The 16,823-nt window shown below is 39.6% G+C and overlaps 2 protein-coding genes across 2 annotated transcripts; both read left to right on the forward strand.

The window, feature by feature from the left end:
* The first annotated feature begins 3,881 nt into the window (after positions 1-3,881).
* Positions 3,882-5,333, forward strand: LOC115595685 (ovarian cancer G-protein coupled receptor 1-like). Its single transcript, XM_030440459.1, has 3 exons — positions 3,882-4,065; positions 4,364-4,551; positions 4,647-5,333. The coding sequence occupies exons 1-3, from the start codon at positions 3,892-3,894 to the stop codon at positions 5,185-5,187; spliced, it is 903 nt and encodes a 300-aa protein (XP_030296319.1). The 5' UTR covers positions 3,882-3,891; the 3' UTR covers positions 5,188-5,333.
* Positions 5,334-10,649: 5,316 nt separating this feature from the next.
* LOC115595942 (ovarian cancer G-protein coupled receptor 1-like) lies at positions 10,650-15,103 on the forward strand. The gene is made up of 3 exons (XM_030440789.1): positions 10,650-10,838; positions 14,112-14,296; positions 14,394-15,103. Exons 1-3 carry the CDS (start codon positions 10,650-10,652, stop codon positions 14,956-14,958), a joined length of 939 nt encoding a protein of 312 aa, XP_030296649.1. The 3' UTR covers positions 14,959-15,103.
* The last annotated feature ends 1,720 nt before the right edge of the window (positions 15,104-16,823 follow it).

Raw genomic sequence — 16,823 nt, forward strand, 5'->3', positions numbered from 1 at the left:
TTTCTTCGTTAGTTTGTTCCTATTTGGCAGTAATGGGCTTCCATGGTTATTTCTGACAGCACGAAGGACAGTTGGATTATTAATAGATGGAACTTTTTTACCCCCGAGGGGAAATTAGGTCATAGTGTAAATGTGTCTAACCACAGTTGGTGCAAACATTTTCATATTTCGGAGGAAGTTCACAACATGTTTACATGAACTTGTTCACTCTTACCATTGTTTTCCTGGATGCAGACGACGAAACATCAGACGCTGGTGAAAGGACGACTTCAGGTGACGTCTCTCAGCTTTCAAAGGTAATTTAGCCAACTTTATTTTGCTATGTTGATTAAATTATTGTTATTGTTTAATAATGCTCGTGAAACTGTATGTGGAATGTGTTAAAAGCAGACTGTAGGTGCACATTATATCATGATTCAAGATTATTTTTTTTATTAATTTGGTGTTATTGATCATGTAACAAAAACAAAAATGTTGAAAATCGAAAAATCGAAAAATGTAATGAACCAAAAGAAACTGACCAAAACATTATTATCATTATTATCATTATATTATGAATGTTTCTGTTTTGTATCACTTGTTAATGAACAATGAATGATATTAGAAGTAAACGTTTTGCACAATTTGATCTCTAAGCATGTTTCACTCTGAACAATGGAAGATTTCTACATGAACACCTCACTGGACGAAAGCTTTAATGACAGCGACGTCACCTTCAGTTTCTCTGATGACACAGAAGTTTTCTTCATCAGGGATGTTCTGACATACATTGTCGTTTCTATTGGACTTCCTCTCACCCTTGTGGCAATTTATGGTCTGTATTTTCTGGTATGTACTGCACATCATGACCCAGAATCCTTCATTATCTGCCTGTGTTGTATCTGATATCAATGGGAGCCCATTCAACCCATTTCTGTGGTATATCATAATTATGAGATAAAAACTGTAATAGAAAGTCATAATTGTAAAAGTAAAAAGTCATTGGTTGACAGAAAAACTCTATTATAAGATTAAAATGTCATAATTTTGAGATAAAACAACTAGGTTATTGTATAAAAGTCATAATCTTGTGATAGTCAAAATTATTAGAGAAAAAGTCAAAGTGATGAGACAGAAAGTGATAATTTCAAGATGGAAACTTGAAATTACGGGCTAGAAAATAATGATTTTGATTAACAATAATGATAATAATAATAATAATGTCACGATCACAGGGCTGCAGTGTATGTGTGTGGGTGTTGTGTTTTTGTGCTTGTGTGTTTGTCTGCCTGCAGAGGTGCATTGGAGAGCTGGGCGGAGCTGCAGCCTCCGGACCATCACACGCACCGGCAGCAGATTTACAATCAGCGCCCGCTTGTAAGCCTTGGTCATCGCGCCGCCTGTTGCCAGATGATTTTGTGAACCACACGTGGTATATGGCTCCGTCCCTGTGTTATAACTCCAGTGTTTCCTGAATTAAGACTAATATCAATCTGTCTACAGTGTCCACCTGAGTGCCCACCACTCTGCTCTAGCGCTCCAGCCCCGCTGCCTGCGCACCGCCCGATCTGCTCCCACTCGGAGCCACCACATCGCTCTAAAGCCGCTTTCAGCTCACTCCCTCATCTGATTGCTCTTCGGTTTCAATAAAGAACCTTACAACCTGCTCTGGTTGGGGGACCGCGTTGTGGGAGGGGGGTTCTAGTATTCTCGACTCCCACGCATCATTTGTAGAAGAGATGAAGAAGATGTTTGATCATCCAGTTGAGGGTTCTGTGGCAGCTAGCAGGCTATTCACACTACGGCAGGGGTCTCATTCTGCAGCAGAGTATTCCATTGAATTCCGCATTCTGGCGGCAGAGACAGGCTCGAACGAGCCTGCGCTCATAAGCTCCTTTAAACGTGGACTGTCAGAGAATGAGTTAGCAGCCAGAGAAGAGTCAACAAATCTGGAGCAACTTATTTCCTTAGCTATCTGTCTTGATAATCGCTTAAGAGAGAGGACAAGAGAGAGAAGCTCCAACAGTCGCAGAGTGTCTATCGCCACCCCCAGTCAGTCCCCGCACACTCCCCCAGTCCCAATGAGCACCTCACGTCCCTCTGGCGCTCCCAGCGTTCCCTCTGCTGGTGGGGAGGAATCGATACAGCTTGGGAGGTCGCGCCTCACGCCGGAGGAAGGGCATCGCCAAAGAGCCCTCCAGCTGTGTATCTACTGTGGCCAGGCTGGTCACTTCCCCGCCCGCTGCCCGGCTTTGCCAAAAGGTCCAGCTTGCCATTGACAGAGGGCACCTTGGTGAGCCAAACATCATCCTGCCCCAGCCCTTTAGTCCGCATAAATCTCCCCGCGTCGCTCCAGTGTACTCATGATTCGATACCCATCCAGGTGTTTGTGGATTCTGATGATAATTTCATTGACAGCACCCTGGTCCAACAAGCTCTCATCCCGGTAGAAACCCTCGACAGTCCCAGAACTGTGAACACTCTAGACGGGCAGAGGCTGGCAGTGATCACATGGCGCACTTTACCAATCACCCTCATAATCTCTGGCAATCATCGGCAGGTAAGTCAACTGTTCGTCATCTCTTCCCCCTGTTCCCCGGTGGTCTTGGGACTCCCCTGGCTGCAACTTCATAACCCCCACATAGACTGGACTGCAGCTACCATTTCCAGCTGGAGCCCCTTTTGCCACACTCACTGCTTCGCTCTGCGATTCCCTCAGACGGGGCGAAAAATCCGCCCGCGCCCAAACCCCCTGATCTGTCACTAGTGCCTCCCGTTTATCACGACTTGTCTCCTGTGTTTTGTAAAGAACGTGACCTGTCCCTGCCTCCTCACCGCCCATACGACTGCGGAATAGACCTGCCCCCTGGTGCCACTCTCCCCTTTAGCCACCTGTACAATCTGTCGCGCCCCAAGAGGGAGGCGATGGAGGAGAACATTAACAGCTCCAAGGCTTCGGGTCTCATTCATTCATCCTCTTCTCCCCTCGGTGTAGGGTTCTTCTTTGTAGGAAAGAAATATGGCACACTACGACCCTGCATCGACTACCGAGGATTGAACGAGATCAACACCTAAACTCAGGCATTGTAAAAAAAGAAGTATCCTTGAGCAAGCTACCTGCCTTCGCCTTCGCCCAAAGAGATAACTGGGATTGGCTCCAGCAACCCCCGCGAATCCTTGATAAAGGGGATGAAGCAGTTACATCCCCGTGACCATCACGGATAAGATGATGAGATGAGAGTAAAAATGATGAGATAGAAAGTCATAATTTTAAGATGGAAATACTGAAAATTGTTTGATTAATGCTTGTTTTTCATCATTAGTCTGTTCCCATTTGGCTGTAATGGGCATCCAAAGATATTTCTGACAGCACAAAGGAGAGTTGGATTGTTATTAGATGGATAGATAACTTTATTTACCCCCGAGGGGAAATTAGGTCATAATGTAAATGTGTCCGACCACAGTTGACGCAAACATTTTCATATTTCGGAGGAAGTTCACAACATGTTTACAGGTACTTGTTGACTCTTACCATTGTTATGCTGGATGCAGACAACGAAACATCAGACGCTGGTGAAGGGACAACTTCAGGTGGCGTCTCGCAGCTTTCAAAGGTAATTTAGCCAACTTTTTTTTCTATGTTGATCAAAAAGGGTTAAATAATGTTAGTGAAAGTTAATGTTGAATGTGTTAAAAGCATACTGTAGGTGTACATTATATTATGGTTCAAGACATTTCTTAAATTAATTTGGTGTCATTGATCGTGTAACAAAGACAAAAATGTTGAAAATCAGAAAATCATTGGAAACAAAAAAACTGTCAAAAAATGTATTGAACCAAAAGAAACTGACCAAAACATTATTATCATTATATTATGAATGTTTGATCTCTCAGCAGGTTTTACTCTGAACAATGGAAGATGTCTACATTTCCATCTCACTGGATGGAAGCTTTAATACCAACAACGTCACCTTCAGTTTCTCTGATGACACGGGAGTTTTCTTCATCAGGGATGTTCTGACATACATCATCGTTTCTATCGGACTTCCTCTCACCCTCTTGGCGATTTATGCTCTGTATTTACTGGTATGTACTGCACATCATGACCCAGAAACCATCATTATCTGCCTGTGTTGTATCTGATATCAGTGGAAGCCCATTCAACCCATTTCTGTGGTATATCATAATTATGAGATAAAAACTGTATTTTTTTTCGTTTCGTTGGGCTTCCACAGGTATTTCTGACAGCACAAAGGACAGTTGGATGAATAATGTAAATGTGTCTGACCACTGATGGTTTCTGGGCAGAACATTTACATATTTGGGAGGAAGTTCCCAACATGTTTACAACTACTTGTTCTCTCTCACCAATGTTTTCCTGCAGGTGCGTAATGATCATGTTGCTCCGATCTACGTCATCAACCTTCTCATCACAGACCTCTTTCAGCTCTGCTGCATGATTGTTTGGCTGACACGAGATAAAAATCTGCTTGTAACCGTCATCTTCATTGGGATATACGACCATTGTATGGGGGCCAGCGTTTGCTTCATGGTGTGTGTCGCAATGGAGAGGTAACGATTTCCAGTATGTCTGTAGGTATTTATGTGTCTGACCATTTTATAACTACAACATTATGAAGCTCATCATAGATCATCTTGTATTACAGGTATTTGGTTATCGCCCACCCACTGTGGTACCGCTTCAGACGAACCATCAAGAGCTCTGTGGCCATCTGTGTTGTCGCCTGGGTCCTTCCTGTTGTCATAGTCTTGTTTCCAAGTGTGATACCTTACTTCTTTCTTCTTCCCTTCCCATTGTTCATATTCTTCCTGGTCGGGACTGTTAGAGCTCTGTGTGCTTCCATCTCCGTACCCTCTGATGAAAAACGACGAATTGTGGGAACTTTGGTTCTGGTGCTGCTTATTTACACTCTGTTGTTCCTGCCCTACATTATTTTGATACTGATAGTGGGAATTAGCCATCTCTCTGGCCTGGCTTTATTGCCTGTCCTGCTGAGTCCCCTCGCAGACTTATTACTATATGTTTTCATGAAGAAGGGGATCATAGACAAGTTTTTGGCCTCTGTGTGTTGTTGCAGAATGGACAGTAATGATATCAGCACAGTAGACAGCAACGATACACGCAGAATGGACAGCAATGCTGTCAGCAGAATGGAGAGCAATGAGACTATCAGTACATCAGTGTGAATGATGACAACATTAACACAGTCAGCTTCATGTAGGCAGAGATAGACGGAGAGAGAGAAAGAGAAATAAAGGATAGAGACGATACAGAAACTGTCATCTACTAACATGATTTACAATAATACTAATAACTGTAGATTAAGCTGTTCAGGGACCCACATAGTTAGAAAGCTGGTTAGCTTCCACTTTCCGAGTGAAATGAAAGCTAAACAGCACAATGGGTCGACATTTTTCATGTTAGCATTCCTGCTAGCTTGAAGTTTAGTGACTGTTTCCACAAAATAAAGCTTTATTTAATGACAAGAAATGAGGAGAGAAACAGAAGAAAGAGTAAGACGGGAGAGGTGAGAGAGTTTTATCATTTATACAGTAAGTTTTATTATCTCATTTATTCATCTGTTCTGGTGTTTCTAGTTTATGTTTTCTGTCATTCTCTGTTTCATTATTGTCCAAAGACTATTAAAAACAAAAACGTGTATAGATCCGCCACTGAAAATAGTCCCTGATAAATGTGCTATTTCCTCCCATTTGTTTGATTAAAACTGCAGAGAGTGAAAACTTTACTCTTTATGCAACATTAATAATGTAAATACTGTAATTATCTTATTTGGTTTATTTAGACTCTTTCATTCTATCTGAGATGTTTGTGTCTGTGTACTTAACATGCTGAATTGTGTACTAAATGTGATGACTTGTTTGTGTCTGTGTACAGCTACTCAACATGCCTTTAATTGATCCTGGGGTACAAATAAACTATTTTGAATGGCATTGAATTCAACATTTCAGTGAAAGCCCGGCTGGCACAACATGGACCTTAGTTGGTGCTAGAATTTTTGAGTAAGTACGTGTAATAGAAATACAAGAAATATGGATGCCTTGTTTTTTGAAAACAAAACCTTCATTCATATCAAGCGCACTAAAACTTTTAATACAACCAAAGTCAACAGAGGCCCTGACAGTGCAAAGCTCCTGGTTCTGACCCGTTGAGGTGAGCAAAAGCTGCCATTGATTCATTTTTCTCCTTTGGTGCAGGTTAAATAAGGATAAAAAATGAACTCAGGTATTGATCAATGTACGGTAGGAATAAAAACAAAAGGAGGAAGTTCACAACATGTTTACAACTACTTGTTCACTCTCACCAATGTTTTCCTGCAGGTGCGAGATGGTCATGTTGCTCCGATCTACCTCATCAACCTTCTCATCACAGACATCTTTCAGCTCTGCAGCATGATTGTTTGGCTGACACGAGATAAAAATCAGACAGTATATCGCCACTTTTATAATCCATTTAAGATAGGAATAAAAACTAAATAATAGGTTCCCATGGTTTGTCATAAATAAGAGCTAAAAACTCATAAAAATGATATAAAAGTTTGAAAAGTTGAGAGAAAAGACATAATTAGGAGATGAAAGTTATTATATGAGATTAAAAAATCATAAATATGAGATAAAAGTTTGAAATTATGACATGAGATATGACATATTAATATGAGAAGAAAACTATAAGATTAAGAAGTCAAAATTTTGAGAAAAAAATCATAGTCATGAGATACAAAGTCGATTATTGAATAAAAAGTCGAGACTGTGAGATAAAGTCATAGTTATGAGCTAAAACACCTGAGTTATGGGATAAAAGTCATAATTATTTGAGAAAAAGTCAAAATGATGAGATAGAAAGCCATAATTTTAATATGGAAACTTGAAATTATGAGATAAACATTATTATTTTTAACCTTTTATCTCATAATTATGATTTGTTTGAACAAGGCGACGGTTTTCAACTTAAGTTTATCCTATTTGGCAGTAATGGGCAGTTGGATGAATGATGTAAATGTCTCTGGTCACAGTTTCTGGACAGAGCTTTTACATATTTGGGAGGAAGTTCACAACATGTTTACAGGTACATGTTTACTTTTACCAATGTTTTCCTGGATGCAGGCGTCAAAACATCAGTTGCTGGTGAAGGGAAGACATCAGGTGACGTCTCGCAGCTTTCAAAGGTAATTAGGCTACTTTAATTTGTTTTCTATGTTGATTGAAATGGATAAAATAACTGCTCATGAACATTAATATGGAATGTGTTAAAAGCAGACGGTAGGTGTTGTTAGATCCCGAGTTTTACCTCTGTCCAGGAGGCACTTGACCAGCTCTCCGTTTAAAGGGTTAGATCCCTAAACCTGCAAGAGGTTGCTTAAAAACTGGGAATTTAAATAGTGATTTCCTAAGCTGGTAACGAGGAGACTCGTCTAGCTTCTAACTGCCTGAATCCGAACGTCTACCTGCTTTCTCTGGTTTGGCACCTGACATGAAGCCCTTGAGTCAGATACAGCCACCAGCCACGCCCGTTATGGCAGCTCTCCTCTAAATGATCTGGGCACTTGGTCTGGTGCTAGGTTGGATTTTAAGGGCTTTTGGTAAACCCTAAGGGCCTGTTTCAATTTGGTAGACTGGAGTAACCTTAAAGGTTACTCCAGTCTACCAAATTGAACCTTTAAGATATTTTACACACTTAACACCTGACTTTCACTTCCAATCAAAGAGACATAAAATCAATGTCCACAACTTTAACTATATTATGTAGGTTTTATTGCATAGACTTTAGCAAGGGCAAAGCATACAGTGCAATACTTATTTCGATTGCTATCATTCATTATCAAAAATCCTTATTGATAAAACACCACACTTTAGCTAACAAATTAACCTTAAAGAGCTGAGGCCTGGTTAGAAATACTTAAATTTAGGTGAGATGGAGAGGGTCAGGTCTTTCCATGGCTTGCCTTTCCCTTCCTGCTAAAAGTCCAAGTCCTTGAGACAAATCACAACGCTGGCCGAGTTCTCATAACCTCAAAATCCAAACTTCACGCCAGCAGAATGAACAAAAGTATTCCAATATCCAAATCGTAATCCACAGCATGTTGGCAAAAATGGTTAATCCGTTGCGCTCTTAATTCCTTGGTCTGTTAAAGCTAAAGATTTCTTGAAGTCCTTTCTGCGATGTTTAGGCTGCTCATATTCTCCGTCTCAGGTGTTTCTTCAAGTCTTGAGTGAGTGGAAGAACCACTTCAGTCCGTGCTCCTCAGGTTATATACACTCTCATTGAACAATGATGAAATGTGATGCTTATGAATTGACATGTCCGAAACAAACAACTTAAATAAATAAATAAATAAATAAACTCTTGCTTTGGACAGTGGCTTGGTTTTATGTCCTTATTAGGACATTTTCCCACCATCTCTCCGTTCAATGACTAATAGTCCCTTGATGACAGCTGACGATTTCATAATGATCTAACACGCCGTAACGGTCTGTGCCCGTCTTTTTGCACTTTCTCATAACCGCAGCTCAACACTGTTTCTTACTGATTTTCATCAGATCTCTAAACTTCAATGCATTGGTTAGACCTTACACACCCTTTTACTTTGCAAAGATAATACCGTATTGACCCGAATATAGGATGACCTTGATTATAAGACGACCCCTCTTTTCAAGACTAATCTTCAGAAAAAGACTCTGATAACCAAAATTTGTTTCTCAATAACAAACTCAATTACCCTCCTGTCAATCTCTTGGAAGCGGCCGCTTAGAGGACCACGATAAGCTTTTCCCTTACTGTTAGCGTTTCCAGACGGTCTTTTTGGACCTGTGTAGTGTATAAAATCTGAGCTGCAATACCATCACCCTATTTAGAAGTGCTCAGTTGTGTTGTGTAAGGGCCAGAAAGTACCTAGGAGACCTGCTCTGCAGAAAACACTGGAGAAGGAATCCTAAAGAAGGCCACTAGAGTCACAATTGCTGTATATGTAAATTATAAATGCTATGTATGAAATAAACAAAAGATGACTATTGCCACGTCACGCCCAAGGCCCAGAGGAGGGAGGGGGCCAAGAGCGGGGTGTCTGGCTATATTTTTAAGGCCTTATTTGGAGGGAAATACACCGGTATAATCTAAAAATGAAAGATAATCGAGGATGAGGATATTGATCAGGCCTAAAAGAAGGAGGATCCAGGGGCGTGGAAACCCCCAGTTCAGAAGAGTATATAAGTTGGAGCATTAGACAGAGAGTTCAGTTCATCCCGAAAGAGTTCACTGCATGTATCCTGCTGTGTGAAATAAATATTTTTTAACCTGAAGACCAGCTGTTTCATCGTTGATTTAGGACTCCACCTGTGAGTGTTTTATAGTTGATAAGTCAGAAAATTGCAAGTTCAACAAGTAGTTTGACACTACACCCGCCACCTTCGGACGTTACACTCCGTAAATCCATATTTCTTGGTTGGCTGACAGTTGTTTGGCGCCTCCACTGCATTGAACACCATTCTCTTAAAATTAGCATCATAGCTCCACCTCAGATGTCTGTTAACTTGCCACACTTGACCCACTTTGCTCTGTAAAATCACCGCGTCTCTCCATTTTTCATCTCCTGTCACTTCCTCTCCGCTGTGATTGACAGATAACCCAGCCACAGTGTCAGTGACGTCTCTACAATAAGCTGGCGCCCTCTGCTGTTGCGGTCGTGTAGCGACCCAGACAACTATCAGCATGTGTCAACGGTTAGACCCCGATTATAAGACGACCCCACATTTTCACGTAATTTTCATATAAAAAAACCTCGTCCTATATTCGGGTCAATACGGTACTTAATTCTCATTCTTTTCCTCAGAGACAGAGTGACAGATAAAGCCTTGAGTGCAGCACTTTCTCTTTTCACACAGGCACACAGCAGTGTCACCATTTCCTCTTCACATCCCCCTCTAATGTCTCGATATAAAGATTTCAATACTTTTTCAAATTGATTTATGGCAAACATAATTCAGCAGGCAAAGCTTTGATATATTGCAGAATCATTTCAGGACTATGTATGATGTCTGGTGTCTGGCAGGATTGTAAGTATCTCAACTTTTCTGACACTGTCTCCAAGTGTGTATATACTGGTATTTGTGTTAGACAGGAGTAAATGGATCTCAACTATTTTGACAGAATACATTATATTATTGTTCAAGCCATTCTTTTTATCAATTTGCTGTTATTGATCGTGTAACAAAGACAACAGTGTTGTTTTAGAAAATCATTAAAAACACAAAAACAGACAAGCAAATGTAATATTTAGACTGAACTAAAAGTAACTGACTAAAACATTATTATTATCACTATATTATACATTTTCTGTTTTGTATTTACTGTCTGTTCTGACCCAACAATCATGCACTCAGAGGCATGTGTGTATATCAGCAGATTGTTAACATTGTGTTATTTGTTTAAATATCATTATTAGCAGATAATGTAACAAATACTGAAGAACGACAAAATGATATACAGTATATATTTTGATTTCATTTGATACAGTTGGTACAGTGTATTTATGTGAACTTGCACCACACAGCTTTAGTGATGTTACTGAACAATGAAAGATGTAGAAATAAAAGTTTTGCACAATTTGATCTCTCAGCAGGTTTCACTCTGAACAATGGAAGATTTCTACATGAACAACACAGTGGAAGGAAGCTTTGATTACGTTGGTCACGTTGATCATGTTGATCACGTTGATCACAGTGATTACGTTGAAGTTTATTTCATCAGGGACGTGCTGACATACATCATCGTTTCTATTGGACTTCCTCTCATCCTCATGGCGATTTATGCTCTGTATTTTCTGGTATGTACTCAACATCATGACTGAGAATCATTTATTATCTGCCTGTGTTGTGTATGATTTTAATGGGAGCCAATTCAACCAACTTTTGTGGTATATCATAATTATGAGATGAAAATTGTGATAGAAGGTCATAAGGAGTAAAAAGTCCTAAATATGACACAAAAACTAAATTATAAGATTAAAATGTCATAATTAGGAGATAAATACGGTGGCCTTGAAGCGCAAAACGCGACGGCAAATCAGAAAACACAACACATTAACCAAAAAGGAAGAGGTAGGTACCCTCAGGCGACAGGAATTGTCGCTGATTGGACTGGTCCGTCCTTTGAAGCAGAAGGACACGGTTTACATGTTTCCAAAACAAGAGCGCCGCCAGTGACGACTTACACGTTGCTATTAAAGAATATTTTGATGCAGGACATGGATATGATGATGTTTGAAGTTTTATGATGTTTTACCTATTTCGGCCATAAGCAGTCATATTGACCGCACATTATTTTGCGCAGTTTGCTGCTTTCATTGTCTCTTGTCTCTAACTTTGATAAATACCCGACTGAGTGATGAATTAATTCATTGTGTCATGATATTTAAAAAAAACAACTAAATTACACCAAAATTTACATTTTAACAAGTTCAATTATACATTCATCAATATTCATATCGTCGCACATAGTAAACCGTAATTATTGCATAAATTTACACAAGATTTTAATAGAAAAAATTCTTAAAATTAAAAGTAACTTATTTGATCATGAAATATTTCATTTTGACACTTAATAATACAAATGTAAAAAATATAATAATCGAAAAAGCTGGAAACGAGCTGATCTAAACCAAAAAAGAGCCGTTGTGATCACTGGTCACAGTCTACTCAGATTACCTCCGCTCTCCTCACACACGGACTTGTAGCATTTCAAGTGTCCGACGTTTGGTTCCTTTTGCAGCTCTTTTGGCCCGGCACTGCCTCAGTGTCCGTGTCTGCTGCTGCTGCTGCTGCTGCTGCTGTTGCTGCGGTGGTTGCTTCAGCTGCTGCCCACCTTGTGCCGACTGCCGTGGCCGCTTTCCCCTCCATGTATTCTGCCCTCAGCTCCTCTGACAGCTGCTGCAGGACTTTCCTCCGGCCTCTCCTGCTGCTGCTGCTCCTTGAATAAGATACGGGCATTGATCCCAGCCAGGTCGAGGATGTTACAAAAGACCGCCACTGGCCAACTTCCGTACCGCCTTATACAGAGTACGGCCTCGCCATCTGGTCCGGGTCCTCGCTGTACTTGGTGTTGTTGTAGTAAATCACAGACACTGGTTGCCTTCGCCCCACTAAAGGTGCCCACACCTGTGTGCACGGTGCTCAGGATGCAGACATTCTTCCTAGGCTTTCCCTGGTACACAGTCAGACTCGCATCACTTCAACACTTTCTGTTGAACAGCTCCGCTCGCTGTTTCACGGAGGGGGAAACTCCCGTTTTTGTTTGCCCATGGTGCCAAACAGGCGATATTATACAACTATATAATTATTAACTTACAGGTAAATTCACAAAGAAGCGCAGCTTGAGACCGCTAACAAAGTTAGAGACAAGAGAGAAAATGCAAGCAGCAAACCACGCAAAATAATGTGCGGTCAATATGACTGCTTATGGCCGAAATAGGTAAATCATCATAAAACATCAAACATCATCATATCCATGTCCTGTCTTAAAATATTTTTTAATAGCAACGCGTAAGTCGTCACTGGCGGCGCTCTTGTTTTGAAAACATGTAAACCGTGTCCTTCAGGTTCAAAGGACGGACAGTGCAATCGAGAAGGTCCAGCCCCGCCCACAATACCATTTTAGGATCCGTGTGCCCGCCGTCTCTGTCCAACTTCCTCGCTGACTTTTCTTCAAGCTCTCTCCTGTTTTGTCCAAGTCTCTGTGTATCTGTTTCTGTGTCTGTCCCGGTGCTCCCGAGCTCCGGTATCTATATGCGTATCAACTCAAAGGAGTCATTGTAGGAATAGTGATATATTATTCACATGAACTGAGTTTTTAGGGGAGACAGTGAGTGTAATAATTACATTCATGTGTCCTTCATTTCCATAACTCCGCCTCATATAGAATCATACAGAATGTGGTAGTAACATATATTGAATCTTTTAATATAGCCTACATTGGCTTTAGGTTATGAACAAGATTTGCGATATGTAAACCATATTCACATTATAAACTACAACTTCTTGATGGAGTTTCGCCTGAAAGATATTCTTTTGTAGAAGTGCACCATTGGGATATTTCAGAATAGCAAAAATCATGTATATATAATATATATATATATATAAAGTAGTGTTTATTGGATTGCCTACAATTGCCTAATACAATCAGATACCATATTAAATTGATAGATAATGCAGTAGGCCTTTAAATGCTGTTGCCATTTCATGTCACGAAGATGCTTAATGACCCAGAGAGGCAGGCCGATGTATATTACAAAATATAAATGCATTTGTCTTTTTTTGGCTGATCTAATTATAGATTTTCCATTTAGTTTTATAGATGACAACATTTATGTACGTTAAAAAGAAAATTACTAAGTCCTACAGTTCGCAGGTTTCATAAATGCAGCAAGTTTCATAGAAGTCCAAAATCCCCACTGTCCTGAACGAAGCACGATTAAGGTACTGAATGTGGGCGGGGCTGGACCTTCCCGCAGGCTGCAGCCATTAGTACTTGGGGGTCCAAACAGCGACAATTCATGTCGCCTGAGGGTACCTACCTTTTCCGTTGTGGTTAATGTGTTGTGTTTTCTGATTTGTTGTTGTGTTTTCTGATTTGCCGTCGTGTTTTGCACTTCAGGGTCACCATAGTTAAAACACCTAGGTTATTGGATAAATGTCATAATTATGAGAAATGAAATTGGAATAATAAGACAAGATGTGTAAATTATGAGGTCAAAGTCATAATTTTGTGAAATTATTAGAGAAAAAGTCAAAATGATGAGATATAAAGTCATAATTTGAAGATGAAACGTCAAAATTATGAGCTAAAAATGTATAATTTCGACTTTTTTTCTCATAATTATTAATTCTTTGATCAAGAGTACATTTTTCTTTGTTAGTTTTTTTTTCCTATTTGGCAGTAATGGGCTTCCATAGTTATTTCTTACAGCACAAAGGACAGTTGGATGAATAATGTAAATGTGTCTGACCACTGACAGTTTCTGGGCAGAACATTTACATATTTGGGAGGAAGTTCCCAACATGTTTACAACTACTTGTTCTCTCTCACCAATGTTTTCCTGCAGGCGCGAGATGATCATGTTGCTCCGATCTACATCATCAACCTTCTCATCACAGACCTCTTTCAGCTCTGCAGCATGATTTTTTGGCCGGCACGAGATCAAAATCAGCTAATATCCATTATCTTTCCTATATACTGCTATTCTGTTGGTGTCAGTGTTGGCTTCATGGTGTGTGTCGCAATGGAGAGGTAACTATTTCCAGTATATCTGTAGGTATTTATGTGTCTGACTATTTTTTATTACTATAACATTATGAAGCTAATCATAGATCATCTTGTATTACAGGTATTTGGTTATCGCCCACCCACTGTGGTACCGCTTCAGACGTACCATCAAGAGCTCTGTGGTCATCTGTGTTGTCGTCTGGGTCCTTCCTGTTTTCATGTTAGCATTTCCAAGTGTGATACCTTACTTCCTTCTTCTTCCCTTCCCATTGTTGATATTCTTCCTGGTCGGGACTGTTAAAGCTCTGTCTGCTTCCATCTCTGTACCCTCTGATGAAAAACGACGAATTGTGGGAACTTTGGTCCTGGTGCTGCTTATTTACATGCTGTTGTTCCTGCCCTACATTACTTCGATCCTGACAGTGGGATATGAAAGTCTACTCAATCAGGCTTCATTCCCTGTCCTGCTGAGTCCCCTCGCAGACCTATTTCTATATGTTTTCATGAAGAAGGGGATCATAGACAAGTTTTTGGCCTCTGTGTGTTGTTGCAGAATGGACAGCAATGATATCAGCAGAGCAGGCAGTAATGATATCAGCACAGTAGACAGCAACGATACACGCAGAATGGACAGCAATGCTGTCAGCAGAATAGAGAGCAATGAGACTATCAGTACATCAGTGTGAATGATGACAACATTAACACAGTCAGCTTCATGTAGGCAGAGATAGACGGAGAGAGAGAAAGAGAAATAAAGGATAGAGACGATACAGAAACTGTCATCTACTAACATGATTTACAATAATACTAATAACTGTAGATTAACCTATTCAGGGACCCACATAGTTAGAAAGCTGGTTAGCTTCCACTTTCTGAGTTAAATGAAAGCTAAACAGCACAATGGGTCGACATTTTTCATGTTAGCATTCCTGCTAGCTTGAAGTTTAGTGACTGTTTCCACAAAATAAAGCTTTATTTAATGACAAGAAATGAGGAGAGAAACAGTAGAAAGAGTAAGACAAGATAGACAAGACAAGAATAGAGTTTTGTCAGCTTTGCAGTTAGTTTTATTATCTCATTTATCCATCTGTTCTGGTGTTTTTAGTTTATGTTTTCTGTCATTCTCTGTTTCATTATTGTCCAAAGACTATTAAAAACAAAAACGTGTATAGATCCGCCACTGAAAATAGTCCCTGATAAATGTGCTATTTCCTCCCATTTGTTTGATTAAAACTGCAGAGAGCGAAAACTTTACTCTTTATGCAACATTAATAATGTAAATACTGTAATTATCTTATTTAGTTTATTTAGTCTCTTTGATTCTATCTGAGATGTTTGTGTCTGTGTACTTAACATGCTGACTTGTGTACTTAATGTGATGACTTGTTTGTGTCTGTGTACAACTACTCAACATGCCTTTAATTGATCCTGGGGTACAAATAAACTATTTTGAATTGAATGGCATTGAATTGAACATTTCAGTGAAAGCACGGCGGGCACAACATGGACCTTAGCTGGTGCTAGAATTTTTGAGTAAGTACATGTAATAGAAATACAAGAAATATGGATGCCTTGTTTTTTGAAAACAAAACTTTCATTCATATCAAGTACACTAAAACTTTTAATATAACCAAAGTCAACAGAGGCCCTTACTGTGCAACGCTCCTGGTTCTGACCCGTTGAGGTGAGGAAGAGCTGCTATTGATCCATTTTGCTCCTTTGGTGCCGGTTAAATAAGGATAACAACTAAACTCAGGTACTGATCAGCATACGGTAGAAATAAAAACAAAATAATAGGTTCAAATGGTTTGTCTTAACTAAGAGCTAAAAAAAAATAATTAATTAAGAGATGAATTACAGACAGATATTAGACAAAAGTTTGACAATATAAGATCAAAGTTTTTATCATGAGATAAGTTTTTTTATAAATATTAAATCAAAGTTTGAAATTATTACATAAAAAAATCTAAATTATGAAATAGAAACTAATAATTTCATCGTAAATGTCACAATTAAGCCAACATATTTAGATAAATAGTCAAATTCCACCAATTAAGTATCACAGCTAAACTCAGGTATTGATCAATTTAAGAAAGGAATAAATACAAATATTAGGTTCCCATGATCTGTCACAAATAAGAGTTATAATTTCTTAAGGATGAGATAAAAATTATGAGATTAAAGTTAGAAAATATGAGATAGAAGTCATATTATTAGTTAAAAGCAGACATGGGAGTAAGTCACATATGTGCAAGTCATAGCAAGTCTCAAGTCTTAACCTTCAAGTCTTAAGCATTTTTTTAAACCCGTGAACACAAGAATAAGATTAGATTAATATCAACCCTGGAACTGCAGAATACTGCACATCCTGACAGCTGAGAATATTACTCTCAGGTATTGTTCCCCCTCTATAAAAGGAGGCCGAAAATCACAGGACATGTTCTGTCCTGAAACGTGTGTTTGTCTTCTATAAAACACATTCTACATCTTGGGGCGACGTCTTTACACATACGGTCCTCCTTCTCCTTTCAAACGGGGCAGAGCTCCGTGA

Source organism: Sparus aurata, chromosome 14 (assembly GCF_900880675.1).
Source record: "Sparus aurata chromosome 14, fSpaAur1.1, whole genome shotgun sequence".
NCBI classification, from domain to species: Eukaryota; Metazoa; Chordata; class Actinopteri; order Spariformes; family Sparidae; genus Sparus; species Sparus aurata.

Excerpts from the sequence above, each read along its gene's own strand:
- LOC115595942 (XM_030440789.1), top strand. The coding sequence starts at position 10,650 with ATGGAAGATTTCTACATGAACAACACAGTGGAAGGAAGCTTTGATTAC. Across the intron at positions 10,839-14,111 it reads TTTATGCTCTGTATTTTCTG|GCGCGAGATGATCATGTTGC; the intron begins GTATGTACTCAA and ends GTTTTCCTGCAG. Across the intron at positions 14,297-14,393 it reads GTGTGTGTCGCAATGGAGAG|GTATTTGGTTATCGCCCACC; the intron begins GTAACTATTTCC and ends CTTGTATTACAG.
- LOC115595685 (XM_030440459.1), top strand. The coding sequence starts at position 3,892 with ATGGAAGATGTCTACATTTCCATCTCACTGGATGGAAGCTTTAATACC. Across the intron at positions 4,066-4,363 it reads TTTATGCTCTGTATTTACTG|GTGCGTAATGATCATGTTGC; the intron begins GTATGTACTGCA and ends GTTTTCCTGCAG. Across the intron at positions 4,552-4,646 it reads GTGTGTGTCGCAATGGAGAG|GTATTTGGTTATCGCCCACC; the intron begins GTAACGATTTCC and ends CTTGTATTACAG.